Below are 16,038 nucleotides of genomic sequence, written 5' to 3'. Positions count from 1 at the left end.
ATCATATCAGACATTGGTTGTCCACTGTTGTGGTAGTGTCAAGAGAGGCATTAGTATCTCTTTAAAGTTTTACTTTTGTCAAAGCAGTAGGGAGGGAAGTTTGTTGGAATCTTTTTTTTTTCCTCCTGGAATGAGAAGAAAGGGATTGTGACATGCTTTGTCTTGGCCTCCAGCCCCTGACTTAGAAGCTGTAGATAATATAGAGGCACTTGAACATTGTCATGATGTGAATAACATTTTGTAGGATCAGCATGGATTTTACAATTAATGTCAGCAACAGAAATGGATCCAATCTCACAAGCCACTTCTGGCACTTTTTAATCAGACAGCACTTCATCAGGAGTTATGGAAACAGTGATGGGCCTTTTTAAGATAGTGAAGTTAGATAACTGCTTAAATATCTACTTGTGCCTTGAAATGGAAGTACAACAATTCTTGCACTTCCAATTTAAGGCACAGATAGGTATTTAAACACTATCTTTACTATTGGTAGTGTAATAATTCCCAGTGAAGGCCCCTGATTATTTGTGCTTTCCATTAGTGGACTAACACATTATATCTTAATGTCTTTCTGCTATCAGGGCTGTGGAAATAATGAACCTGCAGTTTAGAATGATAGGTCTCTTGATCCATTTTTAACATGGAGGATATATACAGGCAGAATATAAGCCCCGTTAGATCGCTTCCTTCATGCCTTTCCAGCAGAACAAATATCCCAAGATTGTTTCTATGGCGACTATTATGTAAAATCATTTTTCTGCAAATAAAGACTGATGCCCAAGTGATGTTAAGCTCTTAAAATCTTGATATGTTATCAGATAATATGCCCCTAAGATTCCCCAACCACATGTAAATATCTTCTTAGAAAGAGGAGAAGGAAAGTGAACATTTCCTGCTTTGATCTCCACATTAATTGTGATCTAAACACAAGAATCACCTGATCTTGAAGCTCATGTGCTGGTCTGCACCATAACTTTCAAGAACATAAGTACTTGTCTAAAATGGACTGCCCTGGAGTTAGCTGGCTGACACTCAGATTTACTTAGAACGGCCTTACTAAAGTGGAACACACAAGAAAAATTCCACAGACAGGTGCCTACGTAATAGCTGCACAATTGTGACCACTGTTGTTCTGACATTTCCTATTAATTTGTTATAAAAACTGTAAGATACTTGATGTCCTGCTTGCTTGCAATGTTGAGATCACTGAGGATTAATGTAGAGATCACTGAGGATTAATGTAGAGATCACTGAGGATTAATGTAGAGACCACTGAGTATTAATATAGAGATCACTGAGGATTAATGTTGAGATCACTGAGGATTAATGTAGAGATCACGGAGTATTAATGTAGAGACCACTGAGAATTAATAGAGAGATCACTGAGGATTAATGTAGAGATCACGATGTAGAGATCACGGAGTATTAATGTAGAGATCACTGAGGATTAATGTTGAGATCACTGAGTATTAATGTAGAGATCACTGAGGATTAATGTAGAGATCACTGAGTATTAATGTAGAGACCACTGAGTATTAATATAGAGATCACTGAGGATTAATGTAGAGATCACGATGTAGAGACCACTGAGTATTAATATAGAGATCACTGAGTATTAATGTAGAGACCACTGAGTATTAATATACAGATCACTGAGGATTAATGTAGAGATCACGATGTAGAGATCACTGAGTATTAATGTAGAGACCACTGAGTATTAATATAGAGATCACTGAGGATTAATGTAGAGATCATGATGTAGAGATCACTGAGTATTAATGTAGAGACCACTGAGTATTAATATAGAGATCACTGAGGATTAATGTAGAGATCACTGAGGATCTGTTAGCTTTCCCATTGTCCTTCCCTATATAGTGTGATGTAGGGCCGCATGACTTGTGTAAGGGTCCATCTGATTTAAAATGCTCTAATATCGCATCCATTCTCGGACATATAATTTACTGTTGCTTAACAAACTGTTTTTCTGACTCATATTTTTACTAATTTCTTACCTGAGGCCAAGCTCACCACTCATTCTTGCTCAGTGATCTGCACATGCTCAAAACTGATTAACTTCCAGTAATATGAGGGATGTTAATCCGCTTCACTCTTTTTCCACCCCAATTTGCCAGCTGTCCTCTGAACTAACAAATTTAAACTCTCTTATCCATACCTACTACTCCCATAAGCACCCCCCCAAGCAACAACTTTTATAATATACCAAACAGCTATTTTATCACTTGAAACAATACAATCAGAAACAGTATTGTGCTTATAAGACACAACCACTCACCTTCATATGTTCACCAAACACTACCAATATGACAATAATCCAACTTCCTTTTAAAAGAGCACAATATCCTCTATTACTCCAGGCTAAATATTTTTCTTTATTTTCTTCAGTCTCCATTTTCATCCACCCTATCACTCAGATGTAGAACAGCACACCTTAGCACCACTTTTCTTCAGGAATAATTAAACTAGCGAATGCTAGCCTCACTCATCTTCGCCTCTCCCACTTCTCCTTCCTCAACAACAGCTATACCTAAACTTAGTGCTCTAATCCCTCCTAGTTTATACACCTAAACTCGATGTTCTAGTCTCTCCTAGTTTATATACCTAACATAGGTGCCGGAAGCTGTTAAAGACTGGGAGGGGGGGGGCAGAGGGTGACAGGGGCACTTAATGAACTAAAAAGGGTAATTGTTTTATAACTATTTGCTACCACAACATAGGTTCACTTGGAGGACATTTTAAGCTTAGCCAATTCCCATTTGGTGGTTGAATTAACATTTTCTGATTGGCCTTAGCTATCCGCATGGCTGATAATTGTAGATTAGCCCTAGTGAGAACAACTGTGATCATACCATAGATAATTTGAGGGGGGCATATAAGGGATGCAGCATTTAGGAACTGCCTCTATCCATTAGTGGCATGAGGAGAAATCCTTGAGTACATTTTTATTACCCATCCTTAGATCCATGTTGCATTTGAATATAGATGGACGAGCTTTGCTTTATTTTTATGTGTAGTCTGTTCCGGAACAGTGGTAGTCTCTGTGATATATATCCATCTCTCCACAACATTCAGTTTAGATACCTGGACCGAGTATTTCTGATGCCATTTGACTTGATGATGTTCAGTAGGTCCATCTGTATTATGTCAGAGGATGCTTTGTATGCCAGACATGTCACCTCTAAGCACTCTGCAGGATACTGAGTATAGTAATAAAGCTTTGAGGTGGTCTATGCGAGACCTATTGTTTAGGACTTGTATCCTCTTTTAGTAACGTATCTCTGAAGGTATTCCAATTGTTGCATGGGGCTGGACAGATACACACCAAAGTTGACATTATACAAAATGATTGACATAAAGAGAGCTTTTTAAAGGGGGACAACAACATCTCTAGATCTAGTCACAATCAATTTGTTTATAACATGTGCAATATAAAAAGGCTTTCTTATGACTCTGGGCACATGTTGGTCAAAAGTTAGGTCACTGTACACACAAGTTCCCAAATGCCAATTAGATCAGTTCTCAGAGGGCATTGTCATGATTTTGACACCAGTTATTATTTGGGACAAACCTTTCTGCATGAGGGTTAAGTCATTTGGGGATTCAATAACTTCTCCTAGCTTGCAGTCATCCCAAACTTAGCTGGCCAATGTTCTTTGGTATTTCATTTTACTTTTGCGATGTATATGCCAAACAGAAAAAGTCTCAGCACCGAACCCTGGGGGACTCCATTGGTGACTGGTTTCTTCCCCTTTTTTGATCTCCTGCATCCTATGAGCCAAGATGGCAATGCAGCTGGTGATGTAAGTGTTTGCTCCTACATTATTCATCTTTTGTACTACAACTGAGTAGGGGATTGTGTCAAAAGGCTTGGCCAGGTCAAGGTAATGTGGTGTGAACTGTTTTACCTTCATCTATTGCTTTGGTAACAACAGTAAAGCTTAAAATTTGCCCATGATTTTCAGCCTTTCATACTTTCCTCTGGGCTGTTTTCAAACACATTTTTAGGGCCATGCATACATGTATGCATTCCTTGATTCACCTTCCTGATTGTATTAAATTATATTCCTTGTATAACACAACATACTTGTTAGACTTAAGTTAGTGCATTTTAAATTTATTTGAACATTTTCCCAGTAGGCAATGAAACAAAAATGCATTAACCAATAATGCCAAAACTGCCCTATTCAGAACATTTCCATGGTAACAGTCTACCTACACACAATATATAAATACAGAATCACAGTAGTGTAAGCCATAGGCATGTTGCACAGCTTATTGAAATTATTTTCAATTGGGGGGGGGGTCAAAAGGCCAAAAACAGAGACATTTTAAACATTGCATGTATAATTTTGGAAAGTTGCTTGCATAAAATGTTGCGTTACTACCATGCATTTCACTGCCAAGTCTTGAACCCAGAACACTGTGCACTACAGTCAGAGCAACTGACTGTTAAACCAGCAGTTTCTTGAAAGACAGGAAGATAAACTTAAGTGGCTATCATATCATTTAGTGAATTCAGTTCTCACTTCTCACCATAACTCTCTACCTCTTAGCACAAAAATACAGAACAAAGCCAATAATGGGATAGACAGCCCCAAAATAGGGACACATTTCAAATGCTGATGTTATAACCTTAGAAAATTGCTAGAATAAAATGTTTTGTTTTACCACTCCTGCAAACCAGAGGTGAGGCATAAATTCACAAGTGATGGTGGCTAGGGACATTAGGCTCTTTTTCCCTGTACCCAAGGTACAGGGTTTGAGCCTGAGTACCTCTAGCCACCAGATATATCCTGTTGGGTGCATTTTCACTGCCCCCACACACACTCACACACATAAAACCTTCCACACACACACAAAAGTAAATCCTTCCCACACACACGCACGTACATCCTTTCCCACACACACACACACACACACACAAAAGTAAATCCTTCCCACACACACACACAAAAGTAAATCCTTCCCGCTCCACACCTCACGAAAGTAAATCCTTCTCACTCCATACACGCACACCTCACGAAAGTAAATCCTTCCCGCTCCAGACACACACTTCACGAAAGTAAATCCTTCTCGCTCCACAGATACACACACCTTACAAAAGTAAATCCTTCCCTCTACACACACCTCACAAAAGTAAATCTGTCCTGCTCCACAGACGCACACACCTTACGAAAGTAAATCCTTCCCGCTACACACACCTCACAAAAGTAAATCTGTCCCGCTCCACACACACACCTCATGAAAGTAAATCCATCCCGCTCCACATACACACACCTCATGAAAATAAATCCTTCCCACTCCTCAAATGCACAGCTCACGAAAGTAAATCCTTCCCGCTCCACAAACATACACCTCACGAAAGTAAATCCTTCCCGCTCCACAAACACATCTCACAAAAGTAAATCCATCCGCTCCACACACACACACCTGATGAAAGTAAATCCTTCCTGCTACACACACACACACCTCATGAAAGTAAATCCTTCCTACTCCACACACACGCACCTCATGAAAGTAAATCATTACCGCTCCACACACACACCTCACGAAAGTAAATCCTTCCCACTCCATACACACACACACACACACACACACACACACACACACACACACACACACACACACCTCACGAAAGTAAATCCTTCCCACTCCACACACACATACACACACACACACACACACACACACACACACACACACACACACACACACACACACACACACACACACACACACACACACACTTCACAAAAGTAAATCCTTCCCACTCCACACACCTCATGAAAATAAATCCTTCCTGCTCCACACACCTCATGAAAGTAAATCCTTCCCACTCCACACACACAGCTCTGGCATCTTACAAAAGTAAATACACACACACACACACACACACACACACACACACACACACACACACACACACACACACACACACACACACACACACACACACACACACATGCACACACCTCATGAAAGTAAATCCTTCCCACTCCACACACACACAGCTCTGGCAGTTTACGAAAGTAATTCCTAAATGCTCCACACACACTGCTCTGGCAGCTTACAAAAGTAAATCCTTCCCACTCTACACACACTGCTCTGGCAGCTTATGAAAGTAAATCCTTCCTGCTCCACTCTGCAATTACAGTCCACAGTCCAGATGCCGATACCTTACTCACTCTGCTCTGGCAGCTTTCAGCTTACTGAAAGTAAATCCTTCCCACTCCACTCTGTAATTACAGTCCAGACACCGATAAATCCCTTTTTGTTCAGGCAGCAATATTCCTGTCCTGCCACTGGCAAATATACGCGCTGACAGCTTTTGAATAAACCTTGCCATTCCCGCTCACAAACTGGATATATGTGCTGATGTCATTGCGGCAGCTTCTGAATAATCCTTTCCGCTCGCAAACCAACGTCATTGCAGCATTGGGAGGTGCGGAAAACAAAAATGAATGGGACAGAGTCTGCAAAAAAGTGAGGAGCTCCCCACCCCCCTTGCTCTATGGTTCCAGTGCCCATGATAACTAAACTCAGTGTTCTAGTCTCTCCTAGTTTATATACCTAAACTTGGTGTTCTAGTCTCTCCTAGTTTATATATCTAAACTCGGTATTCTAGTCTCTTCTAGTTCCAGCATCTCATCACACTTTCAATGCTGCACAATTCTTCTACTCCTTCACCTAGTTCTACTTTATCCAACTTCTTCTTCTTTCAGCTTTTCCCGGTTAGGGTTCGCCACAGTGGATCACCTTGTCCGCTCATGATTGGCAGTGGAGTTTTATGGTGTCGAGTTTCCAGCCCAGCACCCAACCTTCCACAGAAGGCACACACACGCACACAAACCTAGGGCCAATTTAGAGTGTCCAATCCACCTAGAGCATGTCTTTGGGATGTGGGAGGAAACCAGAGCACCCGGAGGAAACCCATGCAACCACAGGGAGGACATGCAGACTCCGCACAGAAGGCACCCCAGCCGAGGATCGAACCGGAAAACCTCTTGCTGTGAGGCGGCAATGCTAACCACTGCACCACCATGGCCGCCCTTCTACTTTACCCATCTACAACAAGTAAATCCTTCCTGCTCCACACACACACACCTCACGAAAGAAAATCCTTCCCGCTCCACACACACAGCTCTGGCAGTTTATAAAAGTAAATCCTTCCTACTTCACACACACAGCTCTGGCAGTTTATGAAAGTAAATCCTTCCCGCTCCACTCTGCTCTGGCAGCTTTCAGATTACTGAACGTAAATCCTTCCCACTCCACTCTGCAATTACAGTCCAGACACCGATATATCCCTTCCTGTTCAGGCAGCAATAATCCTGTCCTGCCATTGGCAAACATGTGCGCTGACAGCTTTTGTATAACCCTTGCAGTTCCCGCTCGCAAACCAGACATACGCGCTGATGTCATAGCGGCAGCTTCTGAATAATCCTTTCCACTCATAAACCATCATTGCAGCATTGGGAGGTGTGTAAAACAAAAACTAATGAGACAGAGTCTGCAAAAAAGTGAGGGGGCTCCCCTCCCCCTTCACTCTATGGTTCCGGCGCCCATGATACCTAAACTCGGTGTTCTAGTCTCTCCTAGTTTATATACCTAAACTTGGTGTTCTAGTCTCTCCTAATTTATATACCTAAACTCCGTGTTCTAGTCTCTCCTAGTTTATATACCTAAACGTGATGTTCTAGTCTCTCCTAGTTTATATACCTAAACTTGGTGTTCTAGTCCCTCCTAGTATATATATCTAAACTCCGTGTTCTAGTCCCTCCTAGTTTATATATCTAAACTCTGTATTCTAGTCTCTTCTAGTTCCAGCATCCCATCACACTTTCAATGTTGCAAAATTATTCTACTCCTCCACCTAGTTCTACTTTATCCAACTACAATGAGCCAGAAATTAATTACACCACACCGGCACCCTAGTAATTTCCAGCAATAACACTCATACTGTCTAACTTTAAATTCTCTATCCTGTGTACTTTTCAATGCAAAACATATATATATATATATATATATATATATATATATATTTAATTATTCACATTTGCTTTAGAAGAAACTCAACAAAATCCCCACATCCTTTCTTCAATGCCCCCATATCTACTTGCCATTGCAGAATCTTGGCTCATGAATATGACTGCAGTGTAAACCATTTCTTCTAACATGATGATTCCTGCCATAGTCCTTGTACTGGATGCGGTGTTATGCTGCTTCACAGATTAACTCTCACCCTTTCTGTAGTAGTACAAGTCAATCTTACCATTACAATAGGTCCAAATGGATTCGAACTAAACTTCCAACCAAGGACTACAAGTATCTTCATGTTGCCTTTACCTATCACCCTCTTCTGTCCCGCTGACAAAATTCACAGCTATGTTGTATAACATCCTGACCAACATTCCTCCTGACAAAATGCAACTTAAATTGTTTAGGCACACTACACCTCGATATCACACTGCATCTTGATATCACACTGCATCTCGATATCACACTGCACCGCGATATCACACAGCTCCTTGCCAGCCTAAATTTCCATCAAATGGTGGCTATGTTTACTAGACCTAATTTTAAAACTAACCACCACTCACTTCTTGACTTCATGATTACCACCCGCCCCAGCTATATCTCCAGTGTCATAAATCATATACCCACCTTCAGTGAAGACTGCCCTTTAACATTTTACATACAAAATTTAAAAAATAAAACATCCACATAGAACTAACTCCTAAAGTAACTGGACTGAAATTCCATATTGCCATAATAGACTGGATCTCAGTTCTCAGTCTCACTCAACCAAACTCTGCTGCCAACTTATTCTAACAAATTTCACTACACCTTCAAAACTCATGCTTTCCAATAATCTGTCAGCTACTTATCAACAACAAAACTAACTTGTTCTCTGAAAAGTTAAAATCTCTAATGCATTTATGTGCTGATGCTTGGAAATGCTTAAAAATAACTCCAATCCTAACTTAAGAGAACAATACAGTATGTTATGGGGATATTCTAACCAAGCTACAGGTGGGCATAAAGCTAAGTACCTTAAATAAAAATAAATCACCCATTCACTTTTCTGAACAGTTTTGGTGTAAGATAAATATCACGCAGCTCTGCTAGAAATCCACCTAAACAGCTTTCCTCTCTTAGCTGCATTTTTGCTCTAATGGGATCCTCTCACCTCCTGATCTCCTTAAAGGGTTCTTCAATCTACCCACAAAGCAGAGCATTACATACTCTTCCTCACAAGCTCACACAAATCTCCTAGAAAACCTTCTTATCCTCCTACTTCTCCAAAATCACAAGCAAACAAGCAGCACCTCTATGAGACGTGATTCCCCTAGACCGTCACTCCTAGCCCTGATAACCTCTGTCCTTGTTTTTACTACCATTGCAGAAATTTCATATTCACCTCACTAAAAATAAAAAAAAAATCTACAATCTAAGCCTCACAAACAACACAATTCCCTCCATCTGGAAATCATTATGTTATGTTATGTTTTATGTTATGTTTTATGTTATGTTATGTTATATTATGTGACTATGCTGTATAATTTTGTTAGTTATACCTTTAATCTTACCTTAATGTCGTTATTATGTGCATAACCTGAACTGAGCCTGTAAATGGTCAAATTGTGATAATACTTGCCCAGACAATGCTTGTTACATTCTGAATACACAGACAGACACCATAATCAAACACAGACACACACACACACACACACACACACACACACACGTGCACACACACGTACTCACGCACAAACACATACCAAATTCAAATGCACACACACACACATACACACACACACATATACCAAACTCAGACACACACACACACACATACCGAACTGAAACACACAAACATACTCGCGTGCTCACACATATTCACACTCATAAAAAGAAATGCATTACCTCAAAGAATGTTATGTAGCACATAACCAGATATTTACTATTTAAAATTTCTTGTGAATGAAGATAGTTGATGTATGCTTCTTGGTAAAATAATTCTGGTTCATTTGCACAGAAAATTAAGTCTAATCTGCTATGCATTTTGCCACCGTGTTTGCCTTTCAGCACATTCATTCTTATAAATAATTATCATTAATGATGGAATTTCTCAAACTGTTAAAAGGGTAACTTCTGCTGGACATGTTGTAGGCCTTATGTGACTTCTAATATACAAAGAAGACAATCATTATTTGATATTCTGAATACTCTTTTATAAAATATTGAAAAACTCTTAGAATTGTTTGCTGCTTGGACAAGATTATCTCTGAACCTTCACATTTGCATTGTTTTATCTATTGTTGTACAGTCACTTCCAAAGTAGGCAGATTCCTTATCTTGTTTCTGAAATGATTTTAACCTAATTATGTCAAGCCTATTTGCTGAACTATGAAGTGTGCTAATAAGTTTCAGTAATGCTTGTCAGGTCCATGGCCGAGGATGCACCACTGTATGAAACCATCAAAAAAGCAATCAGATATAAAAGGCATGTTAACAGTCACATTGCCTGGAAATGATTTCCTTTCTTCTAAGCAGAAGCAGAAGAAATCTACACCTTAGCCGAAAAATCTTTCATATTAAATAAACACACCCACACACACACACACACATGCACACACACACACACACACACACACACACACACACACACACACACACACACACACACACAATAATGCCAGACTATGTACTATTACTAACTTTTCTACAAGCCTCTCTTAAGATTAACATGACATTTCATATAATTTACTTTTCATGGAAAGTGGAAAGACAAAGATGCCGATATTTTCTAAGAATTGATTAGTTTTACATCTCAAAATGTTCACTCAGGCAGAAGAAAATGATAAAAGTTAAGTCAACAAAACATAAAACTTAAGCTATGTCTAACATGCATTTCACTAAAGCACGCGCGCACACACAGACACACACACACACACACGTGCACGTATATTTTCAGTGTTTTAGACTCGTGTGTGTGTGTGTGTGTGTGTGTGTGTGTGTGTGTGTGTGTGTGTATACAGAATCATTTTACTTCAGAAGGGATTTCATACACCAAAAAATAAAAAAAGGTTGAGTTTCTTGATCTGCACTCGCTTTCCCCTTCAGCATTGTTCTCTTGGCTGAATGGACAAAAGGATCCTGTTTATCAGCCCAATGCTCTTTGCACTGCTGAATGCAAGCGAGAAGAGATTCGCACATGAGCAGAATTGTAAGTAAGTGATGTCCTTGACAAAGCAAATGCAAGGATTCTGTTTTCATAAGGATTCCATTTTCACAAATGATATATTTGACACTGCTAAGTTATAAACACATTTGCTAATTCTAGAAAAGAATGTCATTGTTTTCAAACAATAATACCACAAAACTGTTTAATATTTATCTAATCAGTTATAGAGTTACACTAACAATTACTGGTGTATGAAATGTATGTACTCTTACTGTAATTAGGGGAAAACATTCATATGGTTAGATATGAGCAGCCGAGTAGCTGAAAATAGTTAATATAATTAGTCTAAGTACTAATTTCTTTTATTTTTGCAAAAGGAATATGAAGTTTACCTCATGGGGAGAGCAGTTCATCCTTTTATTTCCCAATGGATTTCACTCACGACCTTCAGTTTCATGACTCAGTTTTATAACTCTTACCTCAGAAAAAAATTATAAATAAAATGAACTGCATTATCCTTGAAAATGTAATCAATTACAATGTTTCTTTTTTCTCTCTCTGTTTCCCCTCAGCAAGCACATAGTAGAGGCATGTAATATGGTTGGCTAACACAAACATTTCTACTGCTGTTGCTTTAATTATTTGTTTTAAAACATAAAGCTTTTGTGAATTTTGATAGAAGTAAACAAAGCTTGAACACAGAAAAACATTCTGATTACAGCACAAAACACAATAAAAGAGAAATTGTATGCAGGACTCTGAAAAGATAATACACTTCTTATTGTCCAGTGTCTTTGTCCTCTTAACTGGATGAATTCTACTTTTCAACTCCCTTGTTTACCATTTACCTGCTTAGCTTATCTCACTGGAATGTGAATGCTATCATATTGCAGGCAGAGTGACAATGGGACAAAAAACAGATTGAAAACACACACGAAACACACACGTGTGTGTGTGTGTGTGTGTGTGTGTGTGTGTGTGTGTGTGTGTGTGTGTGTGTGTGTGTGTGTGTGTTGGGGGGGGGGGTCTGTGCCTGTTTGTATCTGTGTCTCAGCTTCAGAAATTCACACATGCAGTTTGCCAATCTTATTTCTTATGTTTGGTTTCAGAGTGGCGTAATGTGTTGCACTGTAAGGAAGTTTACAAGTTCTGTATTTATCCATGTCATGTGAAGCTTAATTGTTTGAGCAGCGTTCCTTCGTTGAAGGTTGTGCGTTAGGCCTGGCAAGCCAGCACGTACAAATCTACTGCCAATCATTAGCGGACCGGCGTTCCGCTGTGGTGACCCCTAACCGGGAAAAGCCGGAAGACACAACAACTTATGTAATATTCCCTTCAGAATCAAATGCCAAAAGACTTAAATGAAGACACATTAAGGGTAGGATCTTCCTGCAGGCCAGCATTGTATGGTTTTGTTGAATGGCACAGCTGGGCAGTGCTGCTTGTAAGACAACCTCAATGAGTATATGCATTATCTGTTTATTATGCAAGTACATCATTTATTTATGTATCTATATATTTATTTATTTAGTTATTCATTCTGTTTAATATGAAATTATTATCATACTAAATTAAGACACCTGCAATTAAACAGGCTGTGTGGCAAAATGACACCGTCACAGTTTGCACACCACAGACCATTATTTGACATAAATGTAACACAAATGGAAAGACAAGAAGGTGCACCATATGCTGCAAAACGTGAATAAAAATCTTCTCCTTGATGTAGTAAAACACTTTTATTGTATCAAACAATAAAACAGCTGCAAAGTAAGCGCTTTCGCGTTGTAACTAACGCTTCATCAGACATGAAAGCACTAAACATAAATCCCATTAAATACATATTCTGATGTCACTACCCAATTAAAAACAACAAATCAGAGCAGTAATGCTCAAACATATGCACCTGACTAATTAAGACAAACAAACAAGTAAAACTTGATGACAATTTAAGAAATTAGATAATAAACTAATCATGTTAGTTGACAATATGAAGTCAATGTCGAAGTGGTCTACTGGTTAGAAATGGCTTCAATGTCACTCTGTCATTTAAGCCAAACCTATGTGCTTGTAATTTTAATATCCATTTGGCCTCGTAGATCCACTAACCTGGTTTATGTTGCCATTTGCCAAACCTGCAGTATTTTTTACGTAGGCATGACAACAAGATCTTTAAGGGAACGTATAAGGGAACACCTATATGCTGTAAACAAAGGCAATACCACCAATGCCCTAGCTAGACATATCATAGAGAAAGGGTGTTCCCATAGCTTTAAGTTTCAGGTTTTGGAATTAGTATCCACTACCAGCCGACTAGGGAATGTTAGGAACACCACAGAGGAAAGGGAGGCCAAATGGATATTAAAATTACAAGCACATAGGTTTGGCTTAAATGACAGAGTGACATTGAAGCCATTTCTAACCAGTAGACCACTTCGACATTGACTTCATATTGTCAACTAACATGATTAGTTTATTATCTAATTTCTTAAATTGTCATCAAGTTTTACTTGTTTGTTTGTCTTAATTAGTCAGGTGCATATGTTTGAGCATTACTGCTCTGATTTGTTGTTTTTAATTGGGTAGTGACATCAGAATATGTATTTAATGGGATTTATGTTTAGTGCTTTCATGTCTGATGAAGCGTTAGTTACAACGCGAAAGCGCTTACTTTGCAGCTGTTTTATTGTTTGATACAATAAAAGTGTTTTACTACATCAAGGAGAAGATTTTTATTCACGTTTTGCAGCATATGGTGCACCTTCTTGTCTTTCCATTTGTGCTTTCATTTCTTCTTTGGAGGTGCTTTATCCAGCAGGGACTATTTGTTTTTTATAAATGTAACACAGACCACCCTTTCTACAAGTAAATCAATGCACAGATTTTGGCAGAAACAATCTGTTAGGCACCAACATAACTCTTTTTAGTATATCCCTTTACTTTTTAAGAAAGCCTTTGCTGTAGTGGATTTGGGGTTGGTTTAATGGTTAAGGTGTTTACTTTACAGACACACAGCGCAGGATTTGATTCTCTCCTTAGGGAAGCGTGGGTGGGCTTCAAAAGCCCCCCTGGGGTCGTTAGCCTAATAATCATCCATGAACATATCACTAATGTCTTCTCATCTTAGTAAAACTAGGTTTGCTGAAGGCCCACTAAAGGGTTTTAAACCAACTCTCAACTTTTGAGGCATCTGTGAATCTTGGAGCTATGCATCAGATGTCAACAAGGGCTCACTTGTGGTGGGGTGGTGGTAAGGGCATTTGTGTTGTCCATCTACAGCGATAACATAACCTTCCAATTTCCTTGTCTCCTCACCATGTTGCATGCATAACACCCAGTTGAATGATTGGGGCTTGGTGTTCCATGCTGCAGGGTCTGAAGCCACCTGATCAGCTATGCCAGCCTCCCTCTACCTTTGGCAGATAACATGCTACTGTCTCCCCAACTGATCTCTCTGTATTTACAAGTATCCCTTCTTCCATAGTGATGACATTCACCTGTGGTCAGCTCTTTCTCATTCCCAATTAGCAGGTCACTAATTCAAAAGGCTACATGGTGCAGCAGTATTAAGAAAACTACCAGTACAGCAGAGCTGGCAAAATTCTTAGGCAATTGATACAAACCTTGTAATAACCATTGGAAGATATCCTTTCCTTTGGTTTGTCTGTGATCTATCTATTGGACCAATATTCATGCTCAGTCCTTAACCACCCTCTTCTTCCTCATCGTGCAGTGCATGATAAAATCTACATAGCCTTTTGCCTGACATGAAAACATCTGGTTGTCAGACAAGCTCAAACTAACTGAATCCTCCAGCTGCCATCTGTGCCACTTGCAGCAAATGATGAACTGTTCATCCTCCAGCTGCCATCTGTGCCACTTGCAGCAAATGATGAACTGTTCATCCTCCAGCTGCCATCTGTGCCACTTGTAGCAAATGATGAGTTGTTCATCCTCCAGCTGCCATCTGTGCCACTTGTAGCAAATGAGCTGTTCATCCTCCAGCTGCCATCTGTGCCACTTGTAGCAAATGATGAGCTGTTTATCCTCCAGCTGCCATCTGTGCCACTTGTACCAAATGATGAGCTGTTCATCCCCCAGCTGCCATCTGTGCCACTTGTACCAAATGATGAGCTGTTCATCCCCCAGCTGCCATCTGTGCCACTTGTACCAAATGATGAGCTGTTCATCCTCCAGCTGCCATCTGTGCCACTTGTACCAAATGATGAGCTGTTCATCCTCCAGCTGCCATCTGTGCCACTTGTAGCAAATGATGAGCTGTTCATCCTCCAGCTGCCATCTGTGCCACTTGTACCAAATGATGAGCTGTTCATCCTCCAGCTGCCATCTGTGCCACTTGTACCAAATGATGAGCTGTTCATCCTCCAGCTGCTATCTGTGCCACTTGTACCAAATGATAAGCTGTTCATGCCACTTCCTATCCTCTGCAGGCAGACCCTGCACATACACATCAAATGTCATGTAAGTGCCATTGAGACCCTCCTTCTACTCACAGCACATGAGGATCTTCTCGATATACCCACATCTCTTTTTTGATTTCCCATACTACCTGTGGAAGCTCTTCTAACAGTTACTGCAGAAGCTCTGAGTCTGTGCATCTGAAAGTAGGAAACATTTTCAGTCAGTAATCATCTGTTATGTTGGGATTTGCAATGGCATATTGCAGAATTTGGAAATTGAATTAGCACAAATCTGGACTTATATATAATGTCTAAAACTGCCATTTCTTGGAATATTCCCCTTTCTCTAGGGTTTGTCTTTCTTGGAGTTGGTATATTTAAGTTTGGAAGGTGCAGACCAGTATGGTGCATTGT

General features: G+C 39.7%; 1 protein-coding gene across 1 annotated transcript; it reads right to left on the bottom strand.

The window, feature by feature from the left end:
• Window positions 1–14,997: 14,997 nt before the first annotated feature.
• LOC122789887 (sericin-1-like) lies at window positions 14,998–15,633 on the bottom strand. Its single transcript, XM_044057318.1, has one exon. The coding sequence runs from the start codon at window positions 15,631–15,633 to the stop codon at window positions 14,998–15,000; it is 636 nt and encodes a 211-aa protein (XP_043913253.1).
• Window positions 15,634–16,038: the final 405 nt, after the last annotated feature.

The sequence above is a fragment of the Protopterus annectens genome, chromosome 15.part0 (genome assembly GCF_019279795.1).
Source record: "Protopterus annectens isolate FY-2018-M chromosome 15.part0, PAN1.0, whole genome shotgun sequence".
Taxonomy (NCBI): domain Eukaryota; kingdom Metazoa; phylum Chordata; order Ceratodontiformes; family Protopteridae; genus Protopterus; species Protopterus annectens.
This window is presented reverse-complemented; position numbering and strand designations above follow the sequence as displayed.